The sequence below is a fragment of the Stigmatopora argus genome, chromosome 4, assembly GCF_051989625.1.
Source record: "Stigmatopora argus isolate UIUO_Sarg chromosome 4, RoL_Sarg_1.0, whole genome shotgun sequence".
In the NCBI taxonomy this organism is placed as follows: Eukaryota; Metazoa; Chordata; class Actinopteri; order Syngnathiformes; family Syngnathidae; genus Stigmatopora; species Stigmatopora argus.
Genome location: NC_135390.1, coordinates 19,626,752 through 19,653,131, shown reverse-complemented (window position 1 = coordinate 19,653,131; position 26,380 = coordinate 19,626,752). Strand labels below are relative to the sequence as shown.

General features: G+C 28.1%; 1 protein-coding gene across 1 annotated transcript in view; it reads left to right on the top strand.

Moving 5' to 3' along the window:
• Positions 1-24,554, top strand: part of cacng6b (calcium channel, voltage-dependent, gamma subunit 6b) — a 40,435-nt gene extending 15,881 nt beyond the window's left edge. Inside the window, exon 5 of the mRNA XM_077599150.1 lies at positions 24,018-24,554. Coding sequence (XP_077455276.1) covers positions 24,018-24,238 — 221 coding nt within the window. The 3' untranslated portion in view covers positions 24,239-24,554. The remainder of the gene's footprint in view (positions 1-24,017) is intronic.
• Positions 24,555-26,380: the final 1,826 nt, after the last annotated feature.

The following is a 26,380-nucleotide window of genomic DNA, read 5'->3' as shown; positions in this document are numbered from 1 at the left end:
TTTTTTTTTTACAAAAAAGGCTTACTATACTATGTCGTTTTTTTTTACAAAAAAGCCTTACTATACTATGTCGTTTTTTACAAAAAAGACTTACTATACTATGTCGTCCTTTACGAAAAAAGCCTTACTATACTATGTCGTTTTTTACGAAAAAAATCTTACTATACTATGTTGTTTTTTAAGAAAAAAGCCTTACTATATTATGTTATTTTTTTACAAAAAAGCCTTACTATACTATGTCATTTTTTTACGAAAACAGCCTTACTATACTATGTCGTTTTTATGGAAAAAAGCCTTACTATACTATGTCGTTTTTTTTTAACGAAAAAAGCCTTACTATACTATGTCGTTTTTTAAGAAAAAGCCTTACTATACTATGTCGTTTTTTTAAAGAAATAAGCCTTACTATACTATGTCGTTTTTTACGAAAAAAGCCTTACTATACTATGTTGTTTTTTACAAAGAAAGCCTTACTATACTATGTCGTTTTTTACAAAAAAGACTTACTATACTATACTATGTCGTCCTTTACGAAAAAAGCCTTACTATACTATGTCGTTTTTTACAAAGAAAGCTTTACTATAATACTATGTCGTTTTTTTACGAAAAAAGCCTTACTATACTATGTCGTTTTTTTTTACAAAAAAGCCTTACTATACTATGTCGTTTTTTACAAAAAAGACTTACTATATTATGTCGTCCTTTACGAAAAAAGCCTTACTATACTATGTCGTTTTTTACAAAAAAGACTTACTATACTATGTCGTCCTTTACGAAAATAGCCTTACTATACTATGTTGTTTTTTACAAAGAAAGCTTTACTATAATACTATGTCGTTTTTTTACGAAAAAAGCCTTACTATACTATGTCGTTTTTTTTTTACAAAAAAGGCTTACTATACTATGTCGTTTTTTTTTTACAAAAAAGCCTTACTATACTATGTCGTTTTTTACAAAAAAGACTTACTATACTATGTCGTCCTTTACGAAAAAAGCCTTACTATACTATGTCGTTTTTTACGAAAAAAATCTTACTATACTATGTTGTTTTTTAAGAAAAAAGCCTTACTATATTATGTTATTTTTTTACAAAAAAGCCTTACTATACTATGTCATTTTTTTACGAAAACAGCCTTACTATACTATGTCGTTTTTATGGAAAAAAGCCTTACTATACTATGTCGTTTTTTTTTAACGAAAAAAGCCTTACTATACTATGTCGTTTTTTAAGAAAAAGCCTTACTATACTATGTCGTTTTTTTAAAGAAATAAGCCTTACTATACTATGTCGTTTTTTACGAAAAAAGCCTTACTATACTATGTTGTTTTTTACAAAGAAAGCCTTACTATACTATGTCGTTTTTTACAAAAAAGACTTACTATACTATACTATGTCGTCCTTTACGAAAAAAGCCTTACTATACTATGTCGTTTTTTACAAAGAAAGCTTTACTATAATACTATGTCGTTTTTTTACGAAAAAAGCCTTACTATACTATGTCGTTTTTTTTTACAAAAAAGCCTTACTATACTATGTCGTTTTTTACAAAAAAGACTTACTATACTATGTCGTCCTTTACGAAAAAAGCCTTACTATACTATGTCGGGTTTTTTTTTACAAAAAAGCCTTACTATACTATGTCGTTTTTTACAAAAAAGACTTACTATACTATGTCGTCCTTTACGAAAAAAGCCTTACTATACTATGTCGTTTTTTTACAAAGAAAGCTTTACTATAATACTATGTCGTTTTTTTACGAAAAAAGCCTTACTATACTATGTCGTTTTTTTTTACAAAAAAGCCTTACTATACTATGTCGTTTTTTTTTACAAAAAAGCCTTACTATACTATGTCGTTTTTTACAAAAAAGACTTACTATACTATACTATGTCGTCCTTTACGAAAAAAGCCTTACTATAATATGTCGTTTTTTACAAAGAAAGCTTTACTATAATACTATGTCGTTTTTTTATGAAAAAAGCCTTACTATACTATGTCGGTTTTTTTTACAAAAAAGCCTTACTATACTATGTCGTTTTTTACAAAAAAGACTTACTATACTATGTCGTCCTTTACGAAAAAAGCCTTACTATACTATGTCGTTTTTTACAAAGAAAGCTTTACTATAATACTATGTCGTTTTTTTACGAAAAAAGCCTTACTATACTATGTCGTTTTTTTTTACAAAAAAGCCTTACTATACTATGTCGTTTTTTTTACAAAAAAGCCTTACTATACTATGTCGTTTTTTACAAAAAAGACTTACTATACTATGTCGTCCTTTACGAAAAAGCCTTACTATACTATGTCGTTTTTTACAAAGAAAGCTTTACTATAATACTATGTCTTTTTTTTACGAAAAAAGCCTTACTATACTATGTCGGTTTTTTTTTACAAAAAAGCCTTACTATACTATGTCGTTTTTTACAAAAAAGACTTACTATATTATGTCGTCCTTTACGAAAAAAGCCTTACTATACTATGTCGTTTTTTACAAAGAAAGCTTTACTATAATACTATGTCGTTTTTTTACGAAAAAAGCCTTACTATACTATGTCGTTTTTTTTACAAAAAAGCCTTACTATACTATGTCGTTTTTTTTTACAAAAAAAGCCTTACTATACTATGTCGTTTTTTACAAAAAAGACTTACTATACTATACTATGTCGTCCTTTACGAAAAAAGCCTTACTATACTATGTCGTTTTTTACAAAGAAAGCTTTACTATAATACTATGTCGTTTTTTTAAGAAAAAAGCCTTACTATACTATGTCGTTTTTTTTTTTACAAAAAAGCCTTACTATACTATGTCGTTTTTTACAAAAAAGACTTACTATACTATGTCGTCCTTTACGAAAAAAGCTTTACTATACTATGTTGTTTTTTACAAAGAAAGCTTTACTATAATACTATGTCGTTTTTTTACGAAAAAAGCCTTACTATACTATGTCGTTTTTTTTTTACAAAAAAGCCTTACTATACTATGTCGTTTTTTTTTACAAAAAAGCCTTACTATACTATGTCGTTTTTTACAAAAAGACTTACTATACTATGTCGTCCTTTACGAAAAAAGCCTTACTATACTATGTCGTTTTTTACGAAAAAAATCTTACTATACTATGTTGTTTTTTAAGAAAAAAGCCTTACTATATTATGTTATTTTTTTACAAAAAAGCCTTACTATACTATGTCATTTTTTTTACGAAAACAGCCTTACTATACTATGTCGTTTTTTTTAACGAAAAAAGCCTTACTATACTATGTCGTTTTTTAAGAAAAAGCCTTACTATACTATGTCGTTTTTTTAAAGAAATAAGCCTTACTATACTATGTCGTTTTTTACGAAAAAAGCCTTACTATACTATGTTGTTTTTTACAAAGAAAGCCTTACTATACTATGTCGTTTTTTATAAAAGAAAGCTTTACTATAATACGATGTCGTTTTTAATGAAAAAAGCCTTTCTATACTATGTCGTTTTTTACAAAAAAAGCCTTACTATAGTATGTCATTTTTAACGAAAAAGCCTTACTATACTATGTCGTTTTTTATGAAAAAAAGCCTTACTATACTATGTCATTTTTTAAAGAAAAAAGCCTTTATACTATGTCGTTTTTTATGAAAAAAGCCTTACTAGACTATGTCGTTTTTTACGAAAAAAGCCATACTAAACTATGTCATTTTTTTACGAAAAAAGCCTAACTATACTATGTCGTTTTTTTTTACAAAAAAGCCTTACTATACTATGTCGTTTTTTACAAAAAAGACTTACTATACTATACTATGTCGTCCTTTACGAAAAAAGCCTTACTATACTATGTCGTTTTTTACAAAGAAAGCTTTACTATAATACTATGTCGTTTTTTTACGAAAAAAGCCTTACTATACTATGTCGGTTTTTTTTTACAAAAAAGCCTTACTATACTATGTCGTTTTTTACAAAAAAGACTTACTATACTATGTCGTCCTTTACGAAAAAAGCCTTACTATACTATGTCGTTTTTTACAAAGAAAGCTTTACTATAATACTATGTCGTTTTTTTACGAAAAAAGCCTTACTATACTATGTCGTTTTTTTTTACAAAAAAGCCTTACTATACTATGTCGTTTTTTTTTACAAAAAAGCCTTACTATACTATGTCGTTTTTTACAAAAAAGACTTACTATACTATGTCGTCCTTTACGAAAAAAGCCTTACTATACTATGTCGTTTTTTACAAAGAAAGCTTTACTATAATACTATGTCGTTTTTTTACGAAAAAAGCCTTACTATACTATGTCGGGTTTTTTTTACAAAAAAGCCTTACTATACTATGTCGTTTTTTACAAAAAAGACTTACTATACTATGTCGTCCTTTACGAAAAAAGCCTTACTATACTATGTCGTTTTTTACAAAGAAAGCTTTACTATAATACTATGTCGTTTTTTTACGAAAAAAGCCTTACTATACTATGTCGTTTTTTTTACAAAAAAGCCTTACTATACCATGTCGTTTTTTTTACAAAAAAAGCCTTACTATACTATGTCGTTTTTTACAAAAAAGACTTACTATACTATACTATGTCGTCCTTTACGAAAAAAGCCTTACTATACTATATCGTTTTTTTACAAAGAAAGCTTTACTATAATACTATGTCGTTTTTTTACGAAAAAAGCCTTACTATACTATGTCGGTTTTTTTTACAAAAAAGCCTTACTATACTATGTCGTTTTTTACAAAAAAGACTTACTATACTATGTCGTCCTTTACGAAAAAAGCCTTACTATACTATGTCGTTTTTTACAAAGAAAGCTTTACTATAATACTATGTCGTTTTTTTACGAAAAAAGCCTTACTATACTATGTCGTTTTTTTTTACAAAAAAAGCCTTACTATACTATGTCGTTTTTTTTACAAAAAAGCCTTACTATACTATGTCATTTTTTACAAAAAAGACTTACTATACTATGTCGTCCTTTACGAAAAAGCCTTACTATACTATGTCATTTTTTACAAAGAAAGCTTTACTATAATACTATGTCGTTTTTTTACGAAAAAAGCCTTACTATACTATGTCGTTTTTTTTTACAAAAAAGCCTTACTATACTATGTCGTTTTTTACAAAAAAGACTTACTATATTATGTCGTCCTTTACGAAAAAAGCCTTACTATACTATGTCGTTTTTTACAAAGAAAGCTTTACTATAATACTATGTCGTTTTTTACAAAGAAAGCTTTACTATAATACTATGTCGTTTTTTTACGAAAAAAGCCTTACTATACTATGTCGTTTTTTTTACAAAAAAGCCTTACTATAATGTCGTTTTTTTTTACAAAAAAAGCCTTACTATACTATGTCGTTTTTTACAAAAAAGACTTACTATACTATGTCGTCCTTTACGAAAAAAGCCTTACTATACTATGTCGTTTTTTACAAAGAAAGCTTTACTATAATACTATGTCGTTTTTTTACGAAAAAAGCCTTACTATACTATGTCGTTTTTTTTTTACAAAAAAGCCTTACTATACTATGTCGTTTTTTTACAAAAAAGACTTACTATACTATGTCGTCCTTTACGAAAAAAGCTTTACTATACTATGTTGTTTTTTACAAAGAAAGCTTTACTATAATACTATGTCGTTTTTTTACGAAAAAAGCCTTACTATACTATGTCGTTTTTTTTTACAAAAAAGCCTTACTATACTATGTCGTTTTTTTTACAAAAAAGCCTTACTATACTATGTCGTTTTTTACAAAAAGACTTACTATACTATGTCGTCCTTTACGAAAAAAGCCTTACTATACTATGTCGTTTTTTACGAAAAAAATCTTACTATACTATGTTGTTTTTTAAGAAAAAAGCCTTACTATATTATGTTATTTTTTTACAAAAAAGCCTTACTATACTATGTCATTTTTTTACGAAAACAGCCTTACTATACTATGTCGTTTTTTTTAACGAAAAAAGCCTTACTATACTATGTCGTTTTTTAAGAAAAAGCCTTACTATACTATGTCGTTTTTTTAAAGAAATAAGCCTTACTATACTATGTCGTTTTTTACGAAAAAAGCCTTACTATACTATGTTGTTTTTTACAAAGAAAGCCTTACTATACTATGTCGTTTTTTATAAAAGAAAGCTTTACTATAATACGATGTCGTTTTTAATGAAAAAAGCCTTTCTATACTATGTCGTTTTTTACAAAAAAAGCCTTACTATAGTATGTCATTTTTAACGAAAAAGCCTTACTATACTATGTCGTTTTTTATGAAAAAAAGCCTTACTATACTATGTCATTTTTTAAAGAAAAAAGCCTTTATACTATGTCGTTTTTTATGAAAAAAGCCTTACTAGACTATGTCGTTTTTTACGAAAAAAGCCATACTAAACTATGTCATTTTTTTACGAAAAAAGCCTAACTATACTATGTCGTTTTTTTTTTACAAAAAAGCCTTACTATACTATGTCGTTTTTTACAAAAAAGACTTACTATACTATACTATGTCGTCCTTTACGAAAAAAGCCTTACTATACTATGTCGTTTTTTACAAAGAAAGCTTTACTATAATACTATGTCGTTTTTTTACGAAAAAAGCCTTACTATACTATGTCGGTTTTTTTTTACAAAAAAGCCTTACTATACTATGTCGTTTTTTACAAAAAAGACTTACTATACTATGTCGTCCTTTACGAAAAAAGCCTTACTATACTATGTCGTTTTTTACAAAGAAAGCTTTACTATAATACTATGTCGTTTTTTTACGAAAAAAGCCTTACTATACTATGTCGTTTTTTTTACAAAAAAGCCTTACTATACCATGTCGTTTTTTTTACAAAAAAAGCCTTACTGTACTATGTCGTTTTTTACAAAAAAGACTTACTATACTATACTATGTCGTCCTTTACGAAAAAAGCCTTACTATACTATATCGTTTTTTTACAAAGAAAGCTTTACTATAATACTATGTCGTTTTTTTACGAAAAAAGCCTTACTATACTATGTCGGTTTTTTTTACAAAAAAGCCTTACTATACTATGTCGTTTTTTACAAAAAAGACTTACTATACTATGTCGTCCTTTACGAAAAAAGCCTTACTATACTATGTCGTTTTTTACAAAGAAAGCTTTACTATAATACTATGTCGTTTTTTTACGAAAAAAGCCTTACTATACTATGTCGTTTTTTTTTACAAAAAAGCCTTACTATACTATGTCGTTTTTTTTACAAAAAAGCCTTACTATACTATGTCATTTTTTACAAAAAAGACTTACTATACTATGTCGTCCTTTACGAAAAAGCCTTACTATACTATGTCATTTTTTACAAAGAAAGCTTTACTATAATACTATGTCGTTTTTTTACGAAAAAAGCCTTACTATACTATGTCGTTTTTTTTACAAAAAAGCCTTACTATACTATGTCGTTTTTTACAAAAAAGACTTACTATATTATGTCGTCCTTTACGAAAAAAGCCTTACTATACTATGTCGTTTTTTACAAAGAAAGCTTTACTATAATACTATGTCGTTTTTTTACGAAAAAAGCCTTACTATACTATGTCGTTTTTTTTTTACAAAAAAGCCTTACTATACTATGTCGTTTTTTTTTTTACAAAAAAGCCTTACTATACTATGTCGTTTTTTACAAAAAAGACTTACTATACTATACTATGTCGTCCTTTACGAAAAAAGCCTTACTATACTATGTCGTTTTTTACAAAGAAAGCTTTACTATAATACTATGTCGTTTTTTTACGAAAAAAGCCTTACTATACTATGTCGTTTTTTTTTACAAAAATGCCTTACTATACTATGTCGTTTTTTACAAAAAAGACTTACTATACTATGTCGTCCTTTACGAAAAAAGCCTTACTATACTATGTCGTTTTTTACAAAGAAAGCTTTACTATAATACTATGTCGTTTTTTTACGAAAAAAGCCTTACTATACTATGTCGTTTTTTTTACAAAAAAGCCTTACTATAATATGTCGTTTTTTTTTACAAAAAAAGCCTTACTATACTATGTCGTTTTTTACAAAAAAGACTTACTATACTATGTCGTCCTTTACGAAAAAAGCCTTACTATACTATGTCGTTTTTTACAAAGAAAGCTTTACTATAATACTATGTCGTTTTTTTACGAAAAAAGCCTTACTATACTATGTCGTTTTTTTTTTACAAAAAAGCCTTACTATACTATGTCGTTTTTTACAAAAAAGACTTACTATACTATGTCGTCCTTTACGAAAAAAGCTTTACTATACTATGTTGTTTTTTACAAAGAAAGCTTTACTATAATACTATGTCGTTTTTTTACGAAAAAAGCCTTACTATACTATGTCGTTTTTTTTTTACAAAAAAGCCTTACTATACTATGTCGTTTTTTTTTACAAAAAAGCCTTACTATACTATGTCGTTTTTTACAAAAAGACTTACTATACTATGTCGTCCTTTACGAAAAAAGCCTTACTATACTATGTCGTTTTTTACGAAAAAAATCTTACTATACTATGTTGTTTTTTAAGAAAAAAGCCTTACTATATTATGTTATTTTTTTACAAAAAAGCCTTACTATACTATGTCATTTTTTTACGAAAACAGCCTTACTATACTATGTCGTTTTTTTTAACGAAAAAAGCCTTACTATACTATGTCGTTTTTTAAGAAAAAGCCTTACTATACTATGTCGTTTTTTTAAAGAAATAAGCCTTACTATACTATGTCGTTTTTTACGAAAAAAGCCTTACTATACTATGTTGTTTTTTACAAAGAAAGCCTTACTATACTATGTCGTTTTTTATAAAAGAAAGCTTTACTATAATACGATGTCGTTTTTAATGAAAAAAGCCTTTCTATACTATGTCGTTTTTTACAAAAAAAGCCTTACTATAGTATGTCATTTTTAACGAAAAAGCCTTACTATACTATGTCGTTTTTTATGAAAAAAAGCCTTACTATACTATGTCATTTTTTAAAGAAAAAAGCCTTTATACTATGTCGTTTTTTATGAAAAAAGCCTTACTAGACTATGTCGTTTTTTACGAAAAAAGCCATACTAAACTATGTCATTTTTTTACGAAAAAAGCCTAACTATACTATGTCGTTTTTTTTTTACAAAAAAGCCTTACTATACTATGTCGTTTTTTACAAAAAAGACTTACTATACTATACTATGTCGTCCTTTACGAAAAAAGCCTTACTATACTATGTCGTTTTTTACAAAGAAAGCTTTACTATAATACTATGTCGTTTTTTTACGAAAAAAGCCTTACTATACTATGTCGGTTTTTTTTTACAAAAAAGCCTTACTATACTATGTCGTTTTTTACAAAAAAGACTTACTATACTATGTCGTCCTTTACGAAAAAAGCCTTACTATACTATGTCGTTTTTTACAAAGAAAGCTTTACTATAATACTATGTCGTTTTTTTACGAAAAAAGCCTTACTATACTATGTCGTTTTTTTTACAAAAAAGCCTTACTATACCATGTCGTTTTTTTTACAAAAAAAGCCTTACTGTACTATGTCGTTTTTTACAAAAAAGACTTACTATACTATACTATGTCGTCCTTTACGAAAAAAGCCTTACTATACTATATCGTTTTTTTACAAAGAAAGCTTTACTATAATACTATGTCGTTTTTTTACGAAAAAAGCCTTACTATACTATGTCGGTTTTTTTTACAAAAAAGCCTTACTATACTATGTCGTTTTTTACAAAAAAGACTTACTATACTATGTCGTCCTTTACGAAAAAAGCCTTACTATACTATGTCGTTTTTTACAAAGAAAGCTTTACTATAATACTATGTCGTTTTTTTACGAAAAAAGCCTTACTATACTATGTCGTTTTTTTTTACAAAAAAGCCTTACTATACTATGTCGTTTTTTTTTACAAAAAAGCCTTACTATACTATGTCGTTTTTTACAAAAAAGACTTACTATACTATGTCGTCCTTTACGAAAAAAGCCTTACTATACTATGTCGTTTTTTACAAAGAAAGCTTTACTATAATACTATGTCGTTTTTTTACGAAAAAAGCCTTACTATACTATGTCGGGTTTTTTTTACAAAAAAGCCTTACTATACTATGTCGTTTTTTACAAAAAAGACTTACTATACTATGTCGTCCTTTACGAAAAAAGCCTTACTATACTATGTCGTTTTTTACAAAGAAAGCTTTACTATAATACTATGTCGTTTTTTTACGAAAAAAGCCTTACTATACTATGTCGTTTTTTTTTACAAAAAAGCCTTACTATACCATGTCGTTTTTTTTACAAAAAAAGCCTTACTATACTATGTCGTTTTTTACAAAAAAGACTTACTATACTATACTATGTCGTCCTTTACGAAAAAAGCCTTACTATACTATATCGTTTTTTTACAAAGAAAGCTTTACTATAATACTATGTCGTTTTTTTACGAAAAAAGCCTTACTATACTATGTCGGTTTTTTTTACAAAAAAGCCTTACTATACTATGTCGTTTTTTACAAAAAAGACTTACTATACTATGTCGTCCTTTACGAAAAAAGCCTTACTATACTATGTCGTTTTTTACAAAGAAAGATTTACTATAATACTATGTCGTTTTTTTACGAAAAAAGCCTTACTATACTATGTCGTTTTTTTTTACAAAAAAGCCTTACTATACTATGTCGTTTTTTTTACAAAAAAGCCTTACTATACTATGTCATTTTTTACAAAAAAGACTTACTATACTATGTCGTCCTTTACGAAAAAGCCTTACTATACTATGTCATTTTTTACAAAGAAAGCTTTACTATAATACTATGTCGTTTTTTTACGAAAAAAGCCTTACTATACTATGTCGTTTTTTTTACAAAAAAGCCTTACTATACTATGTCGTTTTTTACAAAAAAGACTTACTATATTATGTCGTCCTTTACGAAAAAAGCCTTACTATACTATGTCGTTTTTTACAAAGAAAGCTTTACTATAATACTATGTCGTTTTTTTACGAAAAAAGCCTTACTATACTATGTCGTTTTTTTTTACAAAAAAGCCTTACTATACTATGTCGTTTTTTACAAAAAAGACTTACTATACTATACTATGTCGTCCTTTACGAAAAAAGCCTTACTATACTATGTCGTTTTTTACAAAGAAAGCTTTACTATAATACTATGTCGTTTTTTTACGAAAAAAGCCTTACTATACTATGTCGTTTTTTTTACAAAAAAGCCTTACTATACTATGTCGTTTTTTTTACAAAAAAGCCTTACTATACTATGTCGTTTTTTACAAAAAAGACTTACTATATTATGTCGTCCTTTACGAAAAAAGCCTTACTATACTATGTCGTTTTTTACAAAGAAAGCTTTACTATAATACTATGTCGTTTTTTTACGAAAAAAGCCTTACTATACTATGTCGTTTTTTTTTACAAAAAAGCCTTACTATACTATGTCGTTTTTTACAAAAAAGACTTACTATACTATACTATGTCGTCCTTTACGAAAAAAGCCTTACTATACTATGTCGTTTTTTACAAAGAAAGCTTTACTATAATACTATGTCGTTTTTTTACGAAAAAAGCCTTACTATACTATGTCGTTTTTTTTTTTACAAAAATGCCTTACTATACTATGTCGTTTTTTACAAAAAAGACTTACTATACTATGTCGTCCTTTACGAAAAAAGCCTTACTATACTATGTCGTTTTTTACAAAGAAAGCTTTACTATAATACTATGTCGTTTTTTTACGAAAAAAGCCTTACTATACTATGTCATTTTTTTTACAAAAAAGCCTTACTATAATATGTCGTTTTTTTTTTACAAAAAAAGCCTTACTATACTATGTCGTTTTTTACAAAAAAGACTTACTATACTATGTCGTCCTTTACGAAAAAAGCCTTACTATACTATGTCGTTTTTTACAAAGAAAGCTTTACTATAATACTATGTCGTTTTTTTACGAAAAAAGCCTTACTATACTATGTCGTTTTTTTTACAAAAAAGCCTTACTATACTATGTCGTTTTTTTTACAAAAAAGCCTTACTATACTATGTCGTTTTTTACAAAAAAGACACTATACTATGTCGTCCTTTACGAAAAAAGCCTTACTATACTATGTCGTTTTTTACAAAGAAAGCTTTACTATAATACTATGTCGTTTTTTTTACGAAAAATTTCTTACTATATTATGTTATTTTTAACGAAAAAAGCCTTACTATACTATGTCGTTTTTTACGAAAATTTTTTTACTATATGTATATAGTAAGGCTTTTTTCTTTAAAAAATCGACATAGTATAGTAAGGCTAAGAAAGTCGGAGAATAAATCTGACTTCTGATTCCTCTCCTAGTTATTGCTGTGGTCCAGTGGCAAAAATATTGGTTCAGAACTTGAGGTGGGAATCAGGAGTGAGTTCAATTCCACTCTTTGCAATTCACAAATTGTTTATTGAGGTAATGAAAAGGATAAATATAACTTCCAATCACTTCATTTCAGAAGTCACTGTGGTCCAGTTGCAAAGACAAACGGTCAGAACTTCTGGTGGACTCAAGTTCAAATCAGGAATGAGTTCAATTCCTCTCTTTGCAATTCTCAAATTGTTTATTTAGGTAATGAAAAGGATAGATATAACTTCCAATCACATCGTTTCAGAAGTCACTGTGGTCCAGTGGCAAAGACAATGGGTCAGAACTTCAGGTGGACTCAAGTTCAAATCAGGAATGAGTTCAATTCCACTCTTTGCAATTCTCAAATTGTTTATTGAGGTAATGAAAAGGATAAATATAACTTCCAATCACATCATTTCAGAAGACACTGTGGTCCAGTGGCAAGAACAATGGGTTGAAATTGAAGTTGGACACAAGTTCAAATCTGGAGTGAGTTCAAGTCCACTCTTTGCATATCTCAAATTGTTTATTGAGGTGATGAAAATGATAAATATAACTTCCAATCATCTAATTTCAGAAGTCACTGTGGTCGAGTGGCAAAGACAATGGGTCAGACAGACCTCAAGTTAGTGGATTTGACTGCCATGTGGGAGATGGGGTTCGAATCCCGCTCTTGTTTGACTAATCACTACACTAGTAGTTCAGTAAATGAGTAATCCTTTTTTCATTCAAATAAAGACTTAGTCATTTTTTTCAGCAAAACAATATTTCCGGTCAGCCTTCGGCTGACCGGAAGACAGTTGGGAGGGGGGGTTCCTGGTGGTGTTCGACAGTCGGCCTTCGGCCGACTGCCGACACCATACAGTCGTTGACTGGCGACACCGGGACGTGAACCCTCGACACCCACGTCGCAGGCAGGTGGCTTACCCACTACACCACGAGGCGGCCCGCCTATACATGATTGGAAGTTATATTTATCATTTTCATTACCAAATAAACAATTTGAGAATTGCAAAGAGTGGAATTGAACTCACTCCTGATTTGAAATTGAGTCCACTTGAAGTTCTGACGCATTGTCTTTGCCACTGGACCACAGTGACTTCTGAAATGATGTGATTGGAAGTTATATCTATCCTTTTCATTAACTCAATAAACAATTTGAGAATTGCAAAGAGTGGAATTGAACTCATTCCTGATTTGAACTTGAGTCCACCTGAAGTTCTGACCCATTGTCTTTGCCACTGGACCACAGTGACTTCTGAAATGTTGTGATTGGAAGTTAGAACTATCCTTTTCATTACCAAATAAACAATTTGAGAATTGCAAAGAGTGGACTTGAACTCACTCCAGATTTGAACTTGTGTCCAACTTCAATTTCAACCCATTGTCTTTGCCACTGGACCACAGTGACTTCTGAAATGATGTGATTGGAAGTTAGAACTATCCTTTTCATTACCTCAATAAACAATTTGAGATTTGCAAAGAGTGGACTTGAACTCACTCCAGATTTGAACTTGTGTCCAACTTCAATTTCAACCCATTGTCTTTGCCACTGGACCACAGTGACTTCTGAAATGATGTGATTGGAAGTTAGAACTATCCTTTTCATTACCTCAATAAACAATTTGAGATTTGCAAAGAGTGGACTTGAACTCACTCCAGATTTGAACTTGTGTCCAACTTCAACCCATTGTCTTTGCCACTGGACCACAGTGACTTCTGAAATGATGTGATTGGACGTTAGAACTATCCTTTTCATTACCTCAATAAACAATTTGAGATTTGCAAAGAGTGGACTTGAACTCACTCCAGATTTGAACTTCTGTCCAACTTTAATTTCAACCCATTGTTCTTGCCACTGGACCACAATGTCTTCTAAAATGATGTGATTGGAAGTTATATTTATCCTTTTCATTACCTCAATAAACAATTTGAGAATGGCAAAGAGTGGAATCAAACTCACTTCTGATTTGAACTTGAGTCAACCTGAAATTCTGACCCATTGTCTTTGCCACTACACCACAGTCAAGTTGGAAGTTGTATGTATCCTTTTCATTACCTCAATAAACAATTTGAGAATTGCAACGAGTGGAATTGAACTCACTCCTGATTCCCACCTTATGTTCTGACCAAATGATTTTGCCAGTGGACCACAGCAACAACTAGAAGGTGAAGAATCAGAAGTCAGATTTATTCTCCGACTCTCTTAGCCTTACTTGCTATGTCATTTTTTAAAGAAAAAAAGCCTTACTATACTATGTCGTTTTTTAAGAAAAAAAGCCTTACTATACTATGTCATTTTTTAACGAAAAAAGCCTTACTATACTATGTCATTTTTTATGAAAAAAAGCCTTACTATACTATGTCGTTTTTTTAAAGAAATAAGCCTTACTATACTATGTCGTTTTTTTAAAGAAATAAGCCTTACTATACTATGTCGTCCTTTACGAAAAAAGCCTTACTATAATATGTCGTTTTTTATAAAAGAAAGCTTTACTATAATACGATGTCGTTTTTTCATGAAAAAAGCCTTACTATACTATGTCTTTTTTTACAAAAAAGCCTTACTATACTATGTCATTTTTTAAAGAAAAAAGCCTTACTATACTATGTCGGTTTTTTTTAACAAAAAGCCTTACTATACTATGTCATTTTTTTAAAGAAAAAAAGCCTTACTATACATGGTCGTTTTTTACGAAAAAAAGCCTTACTATACTATGTCAATTTTTACGAAAAAAGACTTACTATACTATGTCGTTTTTTAAAGAAAAAAGCCTTACTATACTATGTCATTTTTTTCAAAAAAGACTACTATACTATGTCGTTTTTTAAGAAAAAAGCTTTACTATACTATTAAGTTTTTTACAAAAATAACCTTTACTAAACTATGTCGTTTTTACGAAAAAAGCCTAACTATACTATGTCGTTTTTTACAAAAAAAGCCTTACTATACTATGTTGTTTTTTACGAAAAAAGCCTTACTATACTATGTCGTTTTTTACAAAAAAAGCCTTACTATACTATGTCGTTTTTTTTTAAAGAAAAAAGCCTTACTATACTGTCATTTTTTATGAAAAAAAGCCTTACTATACTATGTCATTTTTTTATCGAAAAAAAAGCCTTACTATACTATGTTGGTTGTTTTTTTACAAAGAAAAACTTACTATACTATGTCGTTTTGTACGAAAAAAGCCTTACTATACTATATTGTTTTTTTACAAAAAAAGCCTTACTATACTATGTTGTTTTTTACGAAAAAAATCTTACTATACTATGTTGTTTTTTAAGAAAAAAGCCTTACTATATTATGTTATTTTTTTACAAAAAAGCCTTACTATACTATGTCATTTTTTTACGAAAACAGCCTTACTATACTATGTCGTTTTTTTAAAGAAATAAGCCTTACTATGTCGTTTTTTACGAAAAAAGCCTTACTATACTATGTTGTTTTTTTACAAAGAAAGCCTTACTATACTATGTCGTTTTTTATAAAAGAAAGCTTTACTATAATACGATGTCGTTTTTAATGAAAAAAGCCTTACTATACTATGTCGTTCTTTACAAAAAAAGCCTTACTATAGTATGTCGTTTTTAACGAAAAAAGCCTTACTATACTATGGCATTTTTTTACGAAAAAAGCCTTACTATACTATGTCATTTTTTATGAAAAAAAGCCTTACTATACTATGTAGTTTTTTTAACGAAAAAAGCCTTACTATAATATGTCATTTTTTTAACAAAAAAAGCCTTTATACTATGTCGTTTTTTATGAAAAAAGCCTTACTAGACTATGTCGTTTTTTACGAAAAAAGCCATACTAAACTATGTCATTTTTTTACGAAAAAAGCCTTACTATACTATGTCGGTTTTTTTTTACAAAAAAGCCTTACTATACTATGTCGTTTTTTACAAAAAAAGCCTTACTATACTATGTCGTCCTTTACGAAAAAAGCCTTACTATACTATGTCGTTTTTTACAAAGAAAGCTTTACTATAATACTATGTCGTTTTTTTACGAAAAAAGCCTTACTATACTATGTCGTTTTTTTTTACAAAAAGCCTTACTATACTATGTCGTCCTTTACGAAAAAAGCCTTACTATACTATGTCGTTTTTTACAAAGAAAGCTTTACTATAATACTATGTCGTTTTTTTACGAAAAAAGCCTTACTATACTATGTTGTTTTTTTACGAAAAATGCCTTACTATACTATGTCGTTTTTTACGAAAAAAATCTTACTATACTATGTTGTTTTTTAAGAAAAAAGCCTTACTATACTATGTAATTTTTAAAAGAAAAAAGCCTTACTATACTATGTCGTTTTTTACGAAAAAAGTCTTACTATACTATGTCATTTTTTTACGAAAAAAGCCTTACTATACTATGTCATTTTTTATGAAAAAAAGCCTTACTATACTATGTCGTTTTTTTAACGAAAAAAGCCTTACTATACTATGTCGTTTTTTAAGAAAAAGCCTTACTATACTATGTCGTTTTTTACGAAAAAAGCCTTACTATACTATGTCGTTTTTTACAAAGAAAGCTTTACTATAATACTATGTCGTTTTTTTACGAAAAAAGCCTTACTATACTATGTTGTATTTTTACGAAAAAAGCCTCACTATACTATGTCTTTTTTACGAAAAAAATCTTACTATACTATGTTGTTTTTTAAGAAAAAAGCCTTACTATACTATGTCATTTTTTTAACGAAAAAAGCCTTTATACTATGTCGTTTTTTTATGAAAAAAGCCTTACTCGACTATGTCGTTTTTTACGAAAAAAGCCATACTAAACTATGTCGATTTTTTACGAAAAAAGCCTTACTATACTATGTCGTTTTTTTTTACAAAAAAGCCTTACTATACTATGTCGTTTTTTACAAAAAAGCCTTACTATACTATGTCGTCCTTTACGAAAAAAGCCTTACTATACTATGTCGTTTTTTACAAAGAAAGCTTTACTATAATACTATGTCGTTTTTTTACGAAAAAAGCCTTACTATACTATGTCTTTTTTTTTATTACAAAAAAGCCTTACTATACTATGTTGTTTTTTACAAAAAAGACTTACTATACTATGTCGTCCTTAACGAAAAAAGCCTTACTATACTATGTCGTTTTTTACAAAGAAAGCTTTACTATAATACTATGTCGTTTTTTTACGAAAAAAGCCTTACTATACTATGTTGTTTTTTTACGAAAAAAGCCTTACTATACTATGTCGTTTTTTACGAAAAAAATCTTACTATACTATGTTGTTTTTTAAGAAAAAAGCTTTACTATACTATGTAATTTTTAAAAGAAAAAAGCCTTACTATACTATGTCGTTTTTTACGAAAAAAGCCTTACTATACTATGTCATTTTTTTACGAAAAAAGCCTTACTATACTATGTTGTTTTTTAAGAAAAAAGCCTTACTATACTATGTAATTTTTAAAAGAAAAAAGCCTTACTATACTATGTCGTTTTTTTATGAAAAAAGCCTTACTAGACTATGTCGTTTTTTACGAAAAAAGCCATACTAAACTATGTCGATTTTTTACGAAAAAAGCCTTACTATACTATGTCGTTTTTTTTTACAAAAAAGCCTTACTATACTATGTCGTTTTTTACAAAAAAGCCTTACTATACTATGTCGTCCTTTACGAAAAAAGCCTTACTATACTATGTCGTTTTTTACAAAGAAAGCTTTACTATAATACTATGTCGTTTTTTTACGAAAAAAGCCTTACTATACTATGTCTTTTTTTATTACAAAAAAGCCTTACTATACTATGTTGTTTTTTACAAAAAAGACTTACTATACTATGTCGTCCTTTACGAAAAAAGCCTTACTATACTATGTCGTTTTTTACAAAGAAAGCTTTACTATAATACTATGTCGTTTTTTTACGAAAAAAGCCTTACTATACTATGTCGTTTTTTTAACGAAAAAAGCCTTACTATACTATGTCGTTTTTTAAGAAAAAGCCTTACTATACTATGTCGTTTTTTACGAAAAAAGCCTTACTATACTATGTTGTTTTTTTTACAAAGAAAGCCTTACTAGACTATGTCGCTTTTTACGAAAAAAGCCATACTAAACTATGTCGTTTTTGTACAAAAAAGCCTTACTATACTATGTCGTTTTTTACAAAAAAGACTTACTATACTATGTCGTCCTTTACGAAAAAAGCCTTACTATACGATGTCGTTTTTTACGAAAAAAGCCTTACTATACTATGTTGTTTTTTTTACAAAGAAAGCCTTACTATACTATGTCGCTTTTTATAAAAGAAAGCTTTACTATAATATGATGTCGTTTTTTAAGAAAAAAGCCTTACTATACTATGTAATTTTTAAAAGAAAAAAGCCTTACTATACTATGTTGTTTTTTACGAAAAAAGCCTTACTATACTATGTCATTTTTTTACGAAAAAAGCCTTACTATACTATGTTGTTTTTTTACAAAGAAAGCCTTACTATACTATGTCGTTTTTTATAAAAGAAAGATTTACTATAATACGATGTCGTTTTTTATGAAAAAAGCCTTACTATACATGGTCATTTTTTTAAAACAAAAAAGCCTTACTATACATGGTCAGTTTTTGACAAAAAGCCTTACTATACATGAACATTTTTTAAACGTAAAAAGGCTTACTATACTATGTTGTTTTTTTACGAAAAAAGCCTTACTATACTATGTCGTTTTTTACGAAAAAAATATTACTATACTTTGTTGTTTTTTAAGAAAAAAGCCTTACTATACTATGTCGTCCTTAACGAAAAAAGCCTTACTATACTATATCGTTTTTTACAAAGAAAGCTTTACTATAATACTATGTCGTTTTTTTACGAAAAAAGCCTTACTATACTATGTCGTTTTTTTTTACAAAAAAAGCCTTGCTATACTATGTCGTTTTTTTACAAAAAAGACTTACTATACTATGTTGTTTTTTAAGAAAAAAGCCTTACTATACTATGTCATTTTTTTTACGAAAAAAGCCTTTATACTATGTCGTTTTTTATGAAAAAAGCCTTACTAGACTATGTCGTTTTTTACGAAAAAAGCCATACTAAACTATGTCGTTTTTTTACGAAAAAAGCCTTACTATACTATGTCGTTTTTTTTACAAAAAAGCCTTACTATACTATGTCATTTTTTACAAAAAAGCCTTACTATACTATGTCGTCCTTTACGAAAAAAGCCTTACTATACTATGTCGTTTTTTACAAAGAAAGCTTTACTATAATACTATGTCGTTTTTTTACGAAAAAAGCCTTACTATACTATGTCTTTTTTTTTTTACAAAAAAGCCTTACTATACTATGTCGTTTTTTACAAAAAAGACTTACTATACTATGTCGTCCTTTACGAAAAAAGCCTTACTATACTATGTCGTTTTTTACAAAGAAAGCTTTACTATAATACTATGTCGTTTTTTTACGAAAAAAGCCTTACTATACTATGTTGTTTTTTTACGAAAAAAGCCTTACTATACTATGTCGTTTTTTACGAAAAAAATCTTACTATACTATGTTGTTTTTTAAGAAAAAAGCCTTACTATACTATGTAATTTTTAAAAGAAAAAAGCCTTACTATACTATGTCGTTTTTTACGAAAAAAGCCTTACTATACTATGTCATTTTTTTACGAAAAAAGCCTTACTATACTATGTCATTTTTTATGAAAAAAGCCTTACTATACTATGTCGTTTTTTTAACGAAAAAAGCCTTACTATACTATGTCGTTTTTTAAGAAAAAGCCTTACTATACTATGTCGTTTTTACGAAAAAAGCCTTACTATGCTATGTTGTTTTTTTTACAAAGAAAGCCTTACTAGACTATGTCGCTTTTTTCGAAAAAAGCCATACTAAACTATGTCGTTTTTTTACAAAAAAGCCTTACTATACTATGTCGTTTTTTACAAAAAAGACTTACTATACTATGTCGTCCTTTACGAAAAAAGCCTTACTATACGATGTCGTTTTTTACGAAAAAAGCCTTACTATACTATGTTGTTTTTTTTACAAAGAAAGCCTTACTATACTATGTCGCTTTTTATAAAAGAAAGCTTTACTATTATATGATGTCGTTTTTTAAGAAAAAAGCCTTACTATACTATGTAATTTTTAAAAGAAAAAAGCCTTACTATACTATGTTGTTTTTTACGAAAAAAGCCTTACTATACTATGTCATTTTTTTACGAAAAAAGCCTTACTATACTATGTTGTTTTTTTACAAAGAAAGCCTTACTATACTATGTCGTTTTTTATAAAAGAAAGATTTACTATAATACGATGTCGTTTTTTATGAAAAAAGCCTTACTATACATGGTCATTTTTTTAAAACAAAAAAGCCTTACTATACATGGTCAGTTTTTGACAAAAAGCCTTACTATACATGAACATTTTTTAAACGTAAAAAGGCTTACTATACTATGTTGTTTTTTTACGAAAAAAGCCTTACTATACTATGTCGTTTTTTACGAAAAAAATCTTACTATACTATGTTGTTTTTTAAGAAAAAAGCCTTACTATACTATGTCGTCCTTAACGAAAAAAGCCTTACTATACTATATCGTTTTTTACAAAGAAAGCTTTACTATAATACTATGTCGTTTTTTTACGAAAAAAGCCTTACTATACTATGTCGTTTTTTTTACAAAAAAAGCCTTGCTATACTATGTCGTTTTTTTACAAAAAAGACTTACTATACTATGTCGTCCTTTACGAAAAAAGCCTTACTATACTATGTCGTTTTTTACGAAAACAATCTTACTATACTATGTTGTTTTTTAAGAAAAAAGCCTTACTATATTATGTTATTTTTTTACAAAAAAGCCTTACTATACTATGTAATTTTTAAAAGAAAAAAGCCTTACTATACTATGTCGTTTTTTATGAAAAAAGCCTTACTATACTGTCATTTTTTTTTACGAAAAAAAGCCTTTATACTATGTCGTTTTTTACGAAAAAAGCCATACTAAACTATGTCGTTTTTTTACGAAAAAAGCCTTACTATACTATGTCGTTTTTTTTTTTACAAAAAAGCCTTACAAAACAACCTTATGACTCAACAATGCAATTCTCCATGAGAATTGCTATGTCATTTTTTACAAAAAAGACTTACTATATTATGTAATTTTTCAAAGAAAAAAGCCTTACTATACTATGTCGTTTTTTACGAAAAAAGCCTTACTATACTATGTCGTTTTTTTAAGAAATAAGCCTTACTATACTATGTTGTTTTTTACGAAAAAAGCCTTACTATACTATGTTGTTTTTTTACAAAGAAAGCCTTACTATACTATGTCGTTTTTTATAAAAGAAAGCTTTACTATAATACGATGTCGTTTTTTACGAAAAAAGCCTTACTATACTATGTCATTTTTTTACGAAAAAAGCCTTACTATACTATGTTGTTTTTTTACGAAAAAAGCCTTACTATACTATGTCGTTTTTTACGAAAAAAATCTTACTATACTATGTTGTTTTTTAAGAAAAAAGCCTTACTATACTATGTAATTTTTAAAAGAAAAAAGCCTTACTATACTATGTCGTTTTTTACGAAAAAAGCCTTACTATACTATGTCATTTTTTTACGAAAAAAGCCTTACTATACTATGTCGTTTTTTTAACGAAAAAAGCCTTACTATACTATGACGTTTTTTAAGAAAAAGCCTTACTATACTATGTCGTTTTTTACGAAAAAAGCCTTACTATACTATGTTGTTTTTTTTACAAAGAATGCCTTACTAGACTATGTCACTTTTTACGAAAAAAGCCATACTAAACTATGTCGTTTTTTTACAAAAAAGCCTTACTATACTATGTCGTTTTTTACAAAAAAGACTTACTATACTATGTCGTCCTTTACGAAAAAAGCCTTACTATACTATGTCGTTTTTTACGAAAAAAGCCTTACTATACTATGTTGTTTTTTTTACAAAGAAAGCCTTACTATACTATGTCGTTTTTTATAAAAGAAAGCTTTACTATAATATGATGTCGTTTTTTAAGAAAAAAGCCTTACTATACTATGTAATTTTTAAAAGAAAAAAGCCTTACTATACATGAACATTTTTTAAACGTAAAAAGGCTTACTATACTATGTTGTTTTTTTACGAAAAAAAGCCTTACTATACTATGTCGTTTTTTACGAAAAAAATCTTACTATACTATGTTGTTTTTTAAGAAAAAAGCCTTACTATACTATGTCGTCCTTAACGAAAAAAGCCTTACTATACTATATCGTTTTTTACAAAGAAAGCTTTACTATAATACTATGTCGTTTTTTTTACGAAAAAAGCCTTACTATACTATGTCGTTTTTTTTTTTACAAAAAAAGCCTTACTATACTATGTCGTTTTTTACAAAAAAGACTTACTATACTATGTCGTTTTTTATAAAAGAAAGCTTTACTATAATACGATGTCGTTTTTTATGAAAAAAGCCTTACTATACTATGTTGTTTTTTACGAAAAAAGCCTTACTATAGTATGTCGTTTTTAACGAAAAAAGCCTTACTATACTATGTCGTTTTTTACAAAAAAGACTTACTATACTATGTCGTCCTTTACGAAAAAAGCCTTTATACTATGTCGTTTTTTACAAAAAAGACTTACTATACTATGTCGTTTTTTACGAAAAAAGCCTTACTATACTATGTTGTTTTTTTTACAAAGAAAGCCTTACTATACTATGTCGTTTTTTATAAAAGAAAGCTTTACTATAATATGATGTCGTTTTTTAAGAAAAAAGCCTTACTATACTATGTAATTTTTAAAAAAAAAAGCCTTACTATACTATGTTGTTTTTTACGAAAAAAGCCTTACTATACTATGTCATTTTTTTACGAAAAAAGCCTTACTATACTATGTTGTTTTTTTACAAAGAAAGCCTTACTATACTATGTCGTTTTTTATAAAAGAAAGATTTACTATAATACGATGTCGTTTTTTATGAAAAAAGCCTTACTATACATGGTCATTTTTTTTAAAACAAAAAAGCCTTACTATACATGGTCAGTTTTTGACAAAAAGCCTTACTGTACATGAACATTTTTTAAACGTAAAAAGGCTTACTATACTATGTTGTTTTTTTACGAAAAAAGCCTTACTATACTATGTCGTTTTTTACGAAAAAAATCTTACTATACTATGTTGTTTTTTAAGAAAAAAGCCTTACTATACTATGTCGTTTTTTAACAAAAAAGCCTTCCTATACTATGTCGTTTTTTACAAAAAAGCCTTACTATACTATGTCGTTTTTTTACGAAAAAAGCCTTACTATACTATGTCGTTTTTCAAGAAAAAAGCCTCACTACTATGTTGTTATTTACGAAAAAAAAGCCTTACATTACTGTCGTTTTTTAAGAAAAAAGCCTAACTATACTATGTTGTTTTTTAAAGAAAAAACCCTAATACTTCCGCAGTAGTCTCCCGACTTTCGCAGTGTCCCGCAAAATTTAAAAAAAACGCAAAAACGTGAAAAAATTAAAAACCGCGAAAAACCAGGGAATTCTGCTATAACAACTTTCACAGAGGTCCTTCAACGAACGCAACATTCGAAAAAACGTAAACCCACCAAAAACTCACCATCCAGTGGCTACCTTCCTACCTTTTTTAAACAGAATGACATCATCAGTAAATCCTTCTTTCTCTTTCCCACATTTCCAGGCGCCCTGGTGCTCATCTCCATTGTGATGTTCCACCAATCCGTGCTGGCTCTGCTCGCCAGCGACCACACCATCCCTCTTCACCACCAGTTGTCGTGGTCAGCGGCCTGCGTCGGTGTGGCGGGGGCCATTCTTATTGTTGGGGGGCTATTTTTTATTATCCTTTCAAATCCTGTCAGTTCTTGGCAGAAGTGCTTGCCACAGAAGAACAGCGCCACCTAGTAGGGAAATCGAATGTCTGATCTTTTTTGTCACTCCTGTTTGTATGTGTCCAACCTAATGTCGTACAGTAAGAATCATTGGCTGCCATTGACGGGGATTTATGTCTTAGTGTGTCTCTTTTCGTTCTTCTGCTGTGAATTTAATTGAATTTACCACCGACAGGTATAAAATGAATTTTTGAATACATTTTAAAAATTGACGTTTTAGTGTTAATTTTTGAATGCATCACCCACACAAAAATGTAAGATTTTGTACACCGGCAGCGCCGCAATGTACATAACACATGCTTTGAATTTGATAAATGTCACTGTTTTGAGGTGTTTTCTTTAGTCGCACTTCTTCACTGATTTTCATAAAAATTCATCATTTTTTAGTCATTTTTTGAGAAAATAAGCCTTATTACAAATGATCATTTTTTAAGAAAAAAAGGCCTTACTATACATGGTCATTTTTTAAAGAAAAAAGGCCTTACTATACATGGTCATTTTTTTTTAGAAAAAAAGCTTTACTATACATGGTCATTTAAAAAAAGCCTTACTATACATGGTCATTTTTTTCAGAAAAAAAGCATTACTAGACATGGTCATTTTTGGAGAAAAAAGCCTTACTATACATGGTCATTTTTTAAAGAAAAAAAAGGCATTACTATACATTGTCATTTTTTAAAGAAAAAAAGGCATTACTATACAGTCATTTTTAAAGAAAAAAGGCCTTACTATACATGGTCATTTTTTTTTGGGAAAAAAGCTTTACTATACATGGTGATTTAAAAAAAGCCTTACTATACATGGTAATTTTTTCAGAAAAAAAGCCTTACTGTATATGGTCATTTTTGGAGAAAAAAAAGCCTTACTATACATGGTCATTTTTTTAAGAAAAAAAGGCATTACTATACATGGTCATTTTTTAAAGAAAAAAAGGCCTTACTATACATGGTCAATTATTTTTGAAAAAAAGCTTTACTATACATGGTCTTTTTTTAAAAAAAAAAGCCTTACTATACATGGTCATTTTTTTAAGAAAAAAAGGCATTACTATACATGGTCATTTTTTAAAGAAAAAAAGGCCTTACTATACATGGTCAATTATTTTTGAAAAAAAGCTTTACTATACATGGTCTTTTTTTTAAAAAAAGCCTTACTATACATGGTCATTTTTTTCTGAAAAAAGCCTTACTATACATGGTCATTTTTGGAGAAAAAGGCTTACTATACATGGTCATTTTTTTAAGAAAAATAGGCATTACTATACATGGTCATTTTTTGAGAATAAAAGCCTTACTATACATGGTCATTTTTTAAAGAAAAAAGGCCTAACTATACATGGTCATTTTTTTTTGAAAAAAAGCTTTACTATACATGGTCATTTTAAAAAAGCCTTACTATACATGGTCATTTTTTAAAGAAAAAAAGGCATTACTATACATTGTCATTTTTTAAAGAAAAAAAGGCATTACTATACAGTCATTTTTAAAGAAAAAAGGCCTTACTATACATGGTCATTTTTTTTTTGAAAAAAGCTTTACTATACATGGTCATTTAAAAAAAGCCTTACTATACATGGTCATTTTTTTAAGAAAAAAAGGCATTACTATACATGGTCATTTTTTAAAGAAAAAAGGCCTTACTATACATGGTCAATTTTTTTTTTTAAAAACTTTACTATACATGGCCATTTAAAAAAAAAAGCCTTACTATACATGGTCATTTTTGGAGAAAAAAAGCCTTACTATACATGGTCGTTTTTTTTAAAGAAAAAAAGGCATTACTATACATGCTCATTTTTTAAAGAAAAAAAGGCCTTACTATACATGGTCAATTTTTTTTGAAAAAAAGCTTTACTATACATGGTCTTTTTTTAAAAAAAAAGCCTTACTATACATGGTCATTTTTTCAGAAAAAAAGCCTTACTATACATGGTCATTTTTGGAGAAAAAGGCTTACTATACATGGTCATTTTTTTAAGAAAAATAGGCATTACTATACATGGTCATTTTTTTGAGAATAAAAGCCTTACTATACATGGCCATTTTTTAAAGAAAAAAGGCCTTACTATACATGGTCATTTTTTTTAGAAAAAAAGCTTTACTATACATGGTCATTTAAAAAAGGCCTTACTATACATGGTCATTTTTTAAAGAAA